This window comes from Nansenia antarctica (genome assembly GCF_963989245.1).
Source record: "Nansenia antarctica genome assembly, chromosome: 2".
NCBI classification, from domain to species: domain Eukaryota; kingdom Metazoa; phylum Chordata; class Actinopteri; order Argentiniformes; family Microstomatidae; genus Nansenia; species Nansenia antarctica.
In genome coordinates this window covers 73,551,326-73,562,158 of record NC_137675.1, presented here as the reverse complement: position 1 = coordinate 73,562,158, position 10,833 = coordinate 73,551,326, and the positions used below count along the sequence as shown (strand labels likewise).

General features: G+C 46.6%; 1 protein-coding gene across 1 annotated transcript; it reads right to left on the bottom strand.

Moving 5' to 3' along the window:
• Nucleotides 1-341: 341 nt before the first annotated feature.
• slc1a9 (solute carrier family 1 member 9) lies at nt 342-10,064 on the bottom strand (the record flags this gene model as incomplete). Its single annotated transcript, XM_080523398.1, has 10 exons — nt 342-536; nt 1,005-1,422; nt 1,722-1,856; nt 3,056-3,250; nt 3,761-3,994; nt 5,523-5,649; nt 5,827-5,932; nt 8,132-8,385; nt 8,760-8,912; nt 9,929-10,064. 10 exons carry the CDS (start codon nt 10,062-10,064, stop codon nt 342-344), a joined length of 1,953 nt encoding a protein of 650 aa, XP_080379524.1.
• Between the last annotated feature and the right edge of the window lie 769 nt (nt 10,065-10,833).

The following is a 10,833-nucleotide window of genomic DNA, read 5'->3' as shown; positions in this document are numbered from 1 at the left end:
ACACCAAAGCGCAAAACTCAGGACATGGCTTTGAAGGCCCTTGTTGACATCATTAAAGGATGTTGCCATGGCAAAATAAATACAAACAAAAATATTACGCTCAAACAAGCTTATTGATCATCACTTATATCAAACACAACTCATTTTAAATGAGATCTCTCAAATCAAACAAAAGTACTCCTAGATAGTAACCTTTTTCTTTTTTCTTTTTTTTTTCTCCACTGAATCCACCGAACCAGACCTCCAAAACCATCTTGGTATAGGATGGAGGAGTGCAAAGTGTGGGAACCATAGTAAAACTGTAGTGTAACAACAGAAATGTTGTCATAACAGAATCAATCTCAGGGCAGGTCACAAGGTGGGGCAGCATGTCTCCGGTCGTAAGCAGTGTCGTCACTCTCCTCCCCATCACTCACATCCAACACCCTATCTCTCTCTTCTTCCTCCTCCGTCTCACTCTCTCTGTCCCTCTCACGCCCACGCAGTCGCTCCCTCTCTCTGTCTCTATCTCTGTATCCACGAGGAAGTGTGGGGATCTGGGGAAGACAAAGACAAAATTAGGAAGTTCATATACGTAATAACATGAATACTGAAGATTGGAGGAAAGGTTAGCAGCAGCAGTCATAGAGCAGCAGTGAGGCTAGGTGAAGGCCAGGGGCCTCTAAGCTTTGTGTAGAACTGGCGTAAAAAGCTTGCGTACGTAAACAAGCAAGAATGTTTACCCACACCAAGATTCTGATTTATAACACAGTGCGCATGTCCCACACCTGTTTCCCTTTATAAATCACAATCAACTCTATATTTTGCGTCCCACCCCTTTGCCTACAAATGGTCAGTGAAATGCCCCAAATGAATATTAATCTATACTGACTGCATGACGACAATGACGGCAAATCCCGACAAAGAAGCGAAAAAGAGAAATGCTGACGCATGCTTTTTTTGCATTCGCAACGTTTATACATGAGGCCCAGGTGAAGGCCAGGTGAGGGCCAGGTGAAGCCTACCTGGTTGTCGTGGGTGGGAAGGGCGCAGTAGCCGGGCTCCGTCCTGCGGAGGAGGCATGGGGAGTGCGTGCGGAATGGCCGGGGGGAGTGGGAGCAGACGGAGCGCGGGGAGGGAGAACGGACGGAGCGCGGGGAGGGAGAACGGACAGAGCGAGGAGAGGGGGTGAGGGAGTGGGCCTGGGAGATGGAGGGACCGATGTGGTTGAGTTTGGGCGGCCGCGGAGAACGCGGGGGTAAATCGGGGGGTTTCATGGGAGCCAGGTCCATCTCTGTCAGGATGGGGGGCGGGGGGATAAACTCCTCCTCGGGTGGGAGCACACCCCCGTCCATTTCAGCTAGCTCCGCCCTGGACAAGTGGTCCACGATGCCAGCACCAAAAGAGTCCCCGACAACGTTGATGGAGGTCCGCATTCTGTCACTGGACAAACAAACAGTACAGGTGTCAGCCAGCCAGGAATGATTCATGTTTTACATGGACCTGGTACAACTCTCTTATCATTGGGCATGGCTGGGTAGGTGTTATAGACAGCAAGGGCTGAACACACCACCACTGCAAACTCCAGCTCCTAACTAGTCACATTCTAACATTATTGGAGAGCTTGCTTGTTTACATTCTCCTTTGTTGAGGTAAGGAGAAAAATGGAATCATGGAATTACATCTTCATGTTACTGAAGAACAATAGTTATGAGACACAAGAGTCCATTTCCTAGACTCACAGGAGCCAGTCGACAGCGATGAGGAGACTGATGTCCTGAGTGGGCAGTCCCACAGCTGTCAGGATCAGCAGCATAGTGACCAGGCCAGCACTGGGAATACTGGCTGCTCCCACACTGGCCAGGGTCGCTGTCATACTGGGGAGAGAGATGGGGGCGAAGTGGAGGGGGGAGAGATGGGGGCGAAGTGGAGGGGGGAGAGATGGGGGCGAAGTGGAGGGGGGAGAGATGGGGGCGAAGTGGAGGGGGGAGAGATGGGGATGGAGTAAAGGGGAAGTGGAAGGGATGCAGTGGAGGGGGATGGAGGGAGAGAGAGGGAGGCATAGAGGGAGAGACAGAAATCAGGTGATATTACAGTTCTAATTTCAATCCTCTCTCAAATTGGTGTGTGGCAACAACTGCGAAAAGTAACTGTTCTGTTGCCTTGTCACTGTTTCTAGGGATTAACAAAGCACGAGTCAGATGAAGTAGCCACTGTTCACACTGTACACCCAGATTATCAGTGACCCCATGCCCTTTCCTATTCATCACTAGACTACAGTACATTACTAGACTACAACAATTTCACTCTACAGCAGTAATTTCCATACTATTATGCCAGTGAGGATAAGTCTTGGAGATTCATCACGTACATACTGTATATTTTTCATTCCAAGGCACCGTCACAACAGAATGTATTTGAATGATTCTATGGTGAAGGTAATCTATGTGCAACCATGAATGATACATTAAAAGATTGGTGAGTACCAGCGGAGGCTGAAAAAGGAGGAAAAGAGGTAGAAAGAGGACGAACTCATTGAAATATACGGAATGGAATGAGGAATGGGATCAAACATATTCCTCATCCCACTCCATGCCTTATAATGAGACTGTCTGATTTCTACATCCACCAGTACCATTTCAAGGTACACAATACTAGGGTAATAATGACAAACCTGTGATTGCCATCTCTTATCCCCCCCCCCCCGCCAAAAAAAGCCGGATTAAAAGGACATTTCTCACTCTTAAATATGTTTATATACACAAAGGCAAGACAGTGACATACATAAAAGCCTAACTACATTAGGGACTATACTGAACTACAGCAGATTGACCTATAAAAAATCCAGGCAACAACCTGAACATGTCAGTGTACAATCCAAGTTACAAACATTATGATGCAGCTCAACACTGAAACCTACCCACTGCAACCAGAACAGTAGTGTGTGTGTGTCTGTGTGTGTGTGTGTGTGTGTGTGTGTGTGTGTGTGTGCGTATGCGTGCGTGTGCATTCATGCCTGTGTGTGTGCATGTGCGCGTGTGCATGTGTGCGTGCGTGTGTAGAATAGGGCACATACCTGACGGTAATAATCTGCCCTCCGTCTAGGTAGATGTCATTCATCTGGGCGATGAAGATGGCAGCCACAGCCTCGTACAGCGCAGTACCGTCCATGTTGATGGTGGCACCGATGGGGAGCACAAAACGTGTCACACGCTTATCGATCTTCAGGTTCTCCTCAAGACAACGGAACGTGACGGGTAACGTTCCGGCGCTGAGAGACGGTGGGAACATGAATAAAAGAATGAATGAGTGGTTGGAAAGAACAACAGATCGGTAGGGTAGAGAGAAAGGAGGGAAAATAGAGGGCAAGAGACAGGTAGTAGAAAAGACAAAAAATAAGAGGGGGTGGAGAGGGAGAAGGAGGGAGGAAATTAAAAGTGAGAGCATAAAGGAAGAGTGAGAAAATAGGAGCAGGAGAACTGAAGAGAGTGGATAGAAAGAGAGAGATATAACACCAGTGGTACTTCAATACTGCAATCCACCATGTGATTGACATGAATTTGATTCCAAACTAAGTCCAAACTTTTGTAGATTTGTAAGCCCACTTGACTGTACACCACTTATTTCGCGTTAAGTCAAATAGCACAGAAGGATACAGTACTCACCTAGCCCATCTACACACACACACACACACACACACACACACACACACCCACGCACACACGCACGCACGCACACGCACACGCACACACACACACACACAAACACACACTCTCTCTACCTGCTGGCAGTGCCCAGTGCAGTGATCCAGGCCTGGAAGATTCCGGAGTAGAATGTGAAGGGGTTCTTCCTGGTGATGGCGAAGAAGATGAGAGGCAGGATGATTCCCCCATGGATCATCAGGCCCACCATGACAGTGACCATGTACATGCCCAGCTGTCTGGCTACCACCTCCAGGTCCCCAATGCCCGCTATCTTCCCTGAGATCAGAGAGGCGATGCCAAACGGGGAGTACCTAGGGGGCAAAATGTGGAGGATTACTACCACACTCCACATGATGGAGGGACAAACACATACTCCTAGTTCTCCTCTAGATTTTGTTGATCTTTTGTTGGCATAGTTCATAACACTTGCGATCTAGGCTGTGTGCTTGTCTGAAGTGCAGGCAATGCAACCGATGAATACAGGGAATTGACGTTCTCCTAAACAATACATTCAGTTGACTAAATGAAGATGATGGAAAACCGTTTTGGACTGAGATGCACCCCTAGCTGGCCTCCCACTGAGCGGTGCGTGCTCAGCTCCTTGGCTACAGCCCTGAGAGCTCATTCTACAACCAGCTGAAGGTTAAAAGTTACTACATATGTTATGCATTGATATTTTGTTTCCTACTCTATAGGCTTAACCTATTGTATTCCAATCAAATTCATGGTTGAAGATTGCTGTCATTGTTTTGTCTGATGATATCGGGTCGAGCAGGCTCGGGAAGTGTCTATGAAACGGCAGGGTGGAGCGGGTGAAGGTCCGAACCGCGCATTATTAATCTGAGTTGTGTTTGTGATACGGCCACTGAGGAGTTGTTTGGTGTCCTGTAGTATTGGGCTGAACTGTGTATGATTTCCTGGGGGTGTTTAGTGTATGATATGTGTTTTGTATATACAGGACGTTGTGTTTGTTTACAACTGTTGACTGATGAGTAATGTGTTCAGTGTGGTTGGCTGGTTTACATTGACAGAGTCATGTAAGGGTGAGCAAGTACTAAGTTCCTTAGTAGTGCGTAAGCCAGCTGTACAACTAGATGGCCACTGAATGTCTTTCCTTATGGAAAGAGAGAGACACAGGCAGGGCTGCATTCTCTCTCTCTCTCTCTCTCTCTCTCTCTCTCTCTCTCTCTCTCTCTCTCCTACTGCCCAGTGTCCTGTGAAGTCTCAAAGCTTTCATCGGTCTCCAGGGACATGCTCTCACACGCATCTATCCACGTCCCTCTGTCCTGCCAGCGCTCTGGTCTGTTGCCTGCCAGTGGCGCCTCTCCTCTCGTCTCCTCTTCCTTCCTCTCCTCTCCTCTCGTCTCCTCTTCCCTCCTCTCGTCTCCTCTCATCTCCTGTCTGTCTGTCTGTCTTACCATTACATTCTGGAGCTTTTCCAACCTCGCTCCTTTGGGAACCCAGAGAGGCTTGCAGCTTCAGCTCCTGCTACTTCTCAGCATTCCAAAGGCTTCATCCCCTCTATCCTTCTCTCTCACTCTCGCCCTTCATTTCTCTCCTTTTCACTCGTTGCCTCTGATCCCAGTTCCCACAGTTGTCCCATGTACGCAGACCTCCCCTTATCCATCATTGTCAGTGACCTTTGTGTGTGGCATCCTCAGAATGCTGAAATGCTGCAGCCACTGGTCTGTTTGAGGGAAGACAGACCCACACATACAAAGACACACACACACACACACACATGTACACACACGTACACACACGTACACACACGTACACACACGTACACACACGTACACACACACACACACACGTAGAAACACAGAGAGAGACACTAACCACATGATCATGTTCACCATCGTCATAATGATCTCGTTGAGGATGTTGAAGAACTCACTCATGACCTTCCCCCTCTCGCCCATCTTGGACATGCATACTCCAAATGTGATGAAGAACCCAATTAAGCCTTGGGAAAAAAAACAAAGCAACAATGAATCAAAGTGATGACATACCACGCCCTGGAGCGCTCCCTCTGAACACTGACATTTCACTCAACCAGTAACAACAATAGAATGTACACGACACTCCTCCAATCACTCAACAGCCAGGGAACAAACACGTCGACAAAGAAGCTTCCTCTCACCAAGTACATTCATGCCCCACTTGAACTCCAGTTTCTTCTTACTGACGATTACAGCTTCTGTTTGGTTTTCCACGGTCACCGCCACCTTCTTAACCACTGTCTGAACCTGCAGAGAGGACACGGTTCAGTTGTCTGGTGCAGGGTTCTCACAACACCAGAACTGGGACAGTATGAATCTCCCACAGCCCATGTAGTATATGGGTGCACTTTGATCATAATGTATGTCATTTAGTTGACGCTTTTATCCAAAGCGACTTACATTGACTTACACTGACTTACATTGACTTACACTTACACTTACATCGGTGAGTGCATACATTTTTTACATATGTGACGGCAGCGGGTGAAAGGGGGAAGAAGTGGGCAACCAATCAAATGTTCTGACTTTTATCCTTAAAAAAATGTAACTCACTGAATCCATTGCATTGCAATATTTTGGCTTGACTAGCGAGTGTGTCATTGACATTTCAGTAAAACAATGTGTTTTGAATCAATGCTCTTTTAAAAATGATTTGAAATAAGTAATTTATTTATTTATTTTTAATTTCTCCTTGTTCCCTCTTTCACCAGCTGCCATCACATAGTCCCAGCGGGAATCTAACCCACAACCTCTCTGCATGCTCTTCCAACTGAACCACAGAGGAGTTGCTTAAAATAGCTTTCTATAAGGCCAATTATTCTCTTGATTACAACGATGTATAAACATTGAGAGAGAGAGAGAGAGAGAGAGAGAGAGAGAGAGAGAGAGAGAGAGAGAGAGAGAGAGAGAGAGAGAGAGAGAGAGGGAGCACGGGAAGGAGCATGAAAGAAGGAAGGGTGGGGAGAAAGTTGAAATTTCATGGCTGATCTGCAAAAACAATTACAACTTCAATGACTGTCTGATGAAGACAAGCACAGACAGCAGACAAGGAGAGAGAAAGTGAGAGAGAAAGGAGAGAGAGAGAGAGAGAAAAAAAACAGAGAAGGAGAAAACAGAGAGAGAGAAAGAGAAGAAGAGAGAGAGGAAAGGAGAGAGAGAATACAGAGAGAGAGAGAAACAGAGACAGAAAACAGGGAGAGAGAGAGGGAAAGAAAGAGAGAAAGAAAACAGAGAGATTGAGAGAAATAGAGGAAAACAGAGATAAAAAACATAGGGAGAGAGAAAGACAGGAAGAGAGAGAGGAAAGGAGACAGAGAATACAGAGAGAGAGAAACAGAGAGAAAACAGAGGGAGGGAGAGAGAGAAAGGGAGGGAAAAGAGAGAGAGAGAGAGAGGGAGAGAAAGAGAGAAAACAGGGAGAGAGAGAAAAGAGAGAGAGAATGTCCCTGTCAGCCCAGTCCTCAGCGGCAGCACACTCTCCTCACCAGCAGATGCTTCGTGTAGTAAATCAAGACGAAACGACACAGATGCAGAAGGATTAGCAGCACCAACAGAAGGGCTGACCCTCACCCAGTCTACCACGGAGAAGGATTTCTAATCATTCAGACACACATGCGCATGAGAGGAGGAGAAGAGAGTGAAAAACCCCCCCCGAAAGGATTTGGACAAAAGAAGGCAACTGTTGCAACATGATTGAGGCCTGGATTATCGTTTAGAAATGATCAGCCTGCTTGGATAAACAGCGGCCAGATTTGTTTGCTTTGTGAATCGCAGAGAGCTCCGTTCCTATCCTTTCCGCCCTGTCCTGTCATGTATGGTCCTGTCCTGCCTTGGACCACCCTGTGGTTGACCACCTGACCTCTCACTGGACACAGGGTTCAACATAAATGTTAAAGTATGGGGTAATCATACTTCTCAATGGAAAACGGAATGTATATATGTAATACATTTGAAAAGCATGGTAATACAAATCAATATTAGGCTCTTAACTGGAGTCACACGCATCTGTGTCTTCCATTTCTGAGAACCAAGGGGATTTGGGAGAGCAGAAAATGACCTATCAGAGAACAATGGTCAAATCTACAGGGAATCCCCCGACTACTAGGACTTGCTATTGTAAAACACTCAGCTGCTGCTATGCTGTGATGTCTCCTCTACTGCAGAGGAGATTGGTGGGGGTAGAAATTGGAGGACAGGCTCATTATAATGCATGGAATAGAATGAGGAATGGTATCAAACAAGCCCCCTCCGCCATTAAAGCGCTAACTTTTGTGAATCTGAGTACTGGTTTGAAGGCGTGAGAGAGAGATGGCTTCTGACATGCCAACTGATATCATTCCTCATTCCATTCCATGCATTAGAATGAGCCTGTCCTCGATTTCTGCCTTCACTAGCCTCCCCTGCTGTATTGTCATGTCATGTAGTGAGAAAAGGAGCTTCTCGTACCTGTTGGAAGCAGGCCTGCACCAGGTTCTCAGGGAACAGGTTCCTGAGGAGGTCCAGGAAGGCGTCCAGGCTGCTCACCTCCTGGGTCTTGGGGGCAGAGTTGACCTGAGACCCCCTGAGTTTGGGGTTCCCAGGGTGGATCGACAGAACCAGGATGACCCCCAGGACAGCAGCGATGACCGTAGTGGTCATATAGTAAACCATGGCCCTAGTTCCCATCCTGCCACTGGAGCGAGCATCCAGACCTGCCAGCCCTGGGGGAGTGGGGGCGAGAGAAACAGTGTGTGTGTGTGTGTGTGTGTGTGTGTGTGTGTGTGTGTGTGTGTGTGTGTGTGTAGTGTATGTTTGTGTGTGCATGTTGGAGAGATAGAGCACGTTAGCCTGTATGTTTGTATGCCTGTGTGTGTGTGTGTGTGTGTGTGTGTGTGTGTGTGTGTGTGCGTGCGTGCGTGTGTGTATACCTGTGCGTGTTGTGTGTGTGTGTGTGTGTGTGTGTGTGCGTGTGTGTGTGTGTGTGTGCGTGCGTGCGTGCGTGTGTGTATACCTGTGCGTGTTGTGTGTGTATGTGTGTGTGTGTGTGTGTGTGTGTGTGTGTGTGTGTGTGTGGAGGTTGATGTGCAGTGCATACCTGTGATAAGGCTGGATATGATGAGAGGCAGGATGAGCATCTTCAGCATCCTCATCAGGACGTCTCCGGGAAAGGAGATCAACATGAGCGTGTTAGGATCCAAATCCGGAACATACCGCAGCATCATCCCAAACAATGACCCAATTATAACGCCTGTGAGAGGGGAGAGAGGAGAGAGGACAGGAGTTTGGACCAGAGTGATACACTGGCCCCCAGAACACAACTGTGGGAGTAGAGAGAGGAGAGAGGACAGGAGCTAAGACCAGAGTGATACACTGGCCCCCAGAGAGAGAGAGAGCAGAGGAGTTGTGCATCACAAATATTGTACTCCAGTACTATGTCAGTGAGTAGGGAATGGATTATTATCAGTGCATTGTATACTGTATCTCTATCTGCAGCAGCAAGCAATTGGAACATGTCACAGAATGTGAGCTGAAATACAGCAAGAGAACAAGCAACATGAGTCAAACTCTTTTAAAAGTTATCCAACAGTAGATCTGCTCTATCACATTTCAAGAGAGGATTGTTTTGATAGTATTGTGACTGTAGAGAGATAAAATACAGTCAAGAGAGCCAAAAGAAGAATCACAAAAAGAGAGTAAGTGAGTGTGAGGGAAGGAGGGTGGGAGTAAGAGATGACTTACTAACACAGAGTGGGCGTTAACAGCTGTAGAGATAGAAATAACTAAACACTAGAGACATTATCTTCAACAAAGACTGAATACAATGATCCAAGCTGCCTCTGTCCTTGAATGACTGGTCCTAAAAACTGTGTGAGGCACGAGGGGAAACTCAACACCCACTAAAAGTTTCCCTCTGAACACCAATGGCAAATGTATTACTCGGCAGGAGGTTTAGGAATGACTCACCATAAGCAAATACTTGAGACCATCAATTAAGAGAGAAAGAGCACATGACAGGGAAACCTTCTCAAAGTACAATTCCCACATGTGAGAGCACCTAGTATTCTATTCATAGTATTATATTCCTAACTCGAGATTCGTACAAGTGACTCGAATCATCGTGCACACTTCTCATTTACATCAATGCATCAACGCATGCAAGAATCAGATCTCTAGTTAGGATTCCACCTTCCTTAACAGACTAGATTCATACATTATGTCTGTGGATGGGATTGGAGGACAGCGATGTTCAGCTCTGACACCTACCCAGCACAGTGAGGACCAGGAGCAGGTTGCGGGTGATGACGCCACAGCACCCCCCGCCTGATTTGGGCTTGGTCTTCATGCCTTCCTCGCATTCCTGCTCCTTATTTGACTGGTTGAGTGACTGCTGATTCGTCATCCTGCCTGTGGGAGAGAGGAAAAGACATGGTCAAGTCCTACTACAGCACACATGAAGTATACCATTAAGCACTTTCCCTTGTTTGTGTTTGCTGATCTGTAGGGACTAGATAGGTGTTTGAATTATTGTGGTGGCCTCCACCTTGCCTTGAGGTGGGCTTTACTAGGTCATCCACAAGTAACTTCTCCTGGTTGAAGTGCAGTTGGATAATGGTATTTGCTTGGGTTTCTCTGATATCTCCTGTTTCTCCTTTCCCTCAAACATAGCCTCAACTATCCCATCCAAACACTCCCTAACTACCTCTGCATCAGAGAGAACTAAGAGAATAAAAACTCAGAGTGCATAAAGTGCATACATATAAAAATAAGACATTTACGTAACTGGGCAATTACATATAAATATCCGATTTGTGACACAGACGCGGCTCAGACAGTTAGACCATATTTATTTCTGATTCAGACATACTCTTACAACTACAGTTATATTAGTTGTAGAAATTGTGTGCTAGAGAAAACAAGACTGATTCTGATAGCAAATTCTCCGGTGTAACTTTAATGTGTGAACTCGGCAGCAACAATACACAACACTTACTCCTGCAGTTAGCGTGGCCATGACAACGAAATAAGCCACATTAAAACCACATTCATCTGGGGACAGGATCGCTGTGAATGATCTCCAGTGTATGTTCAATGTCACTAACAATTTATTGATCAAGAAAAAAAATCAAGAAAACGTTACACTTTATAACAAAATGAAAACCCCCAAGCGG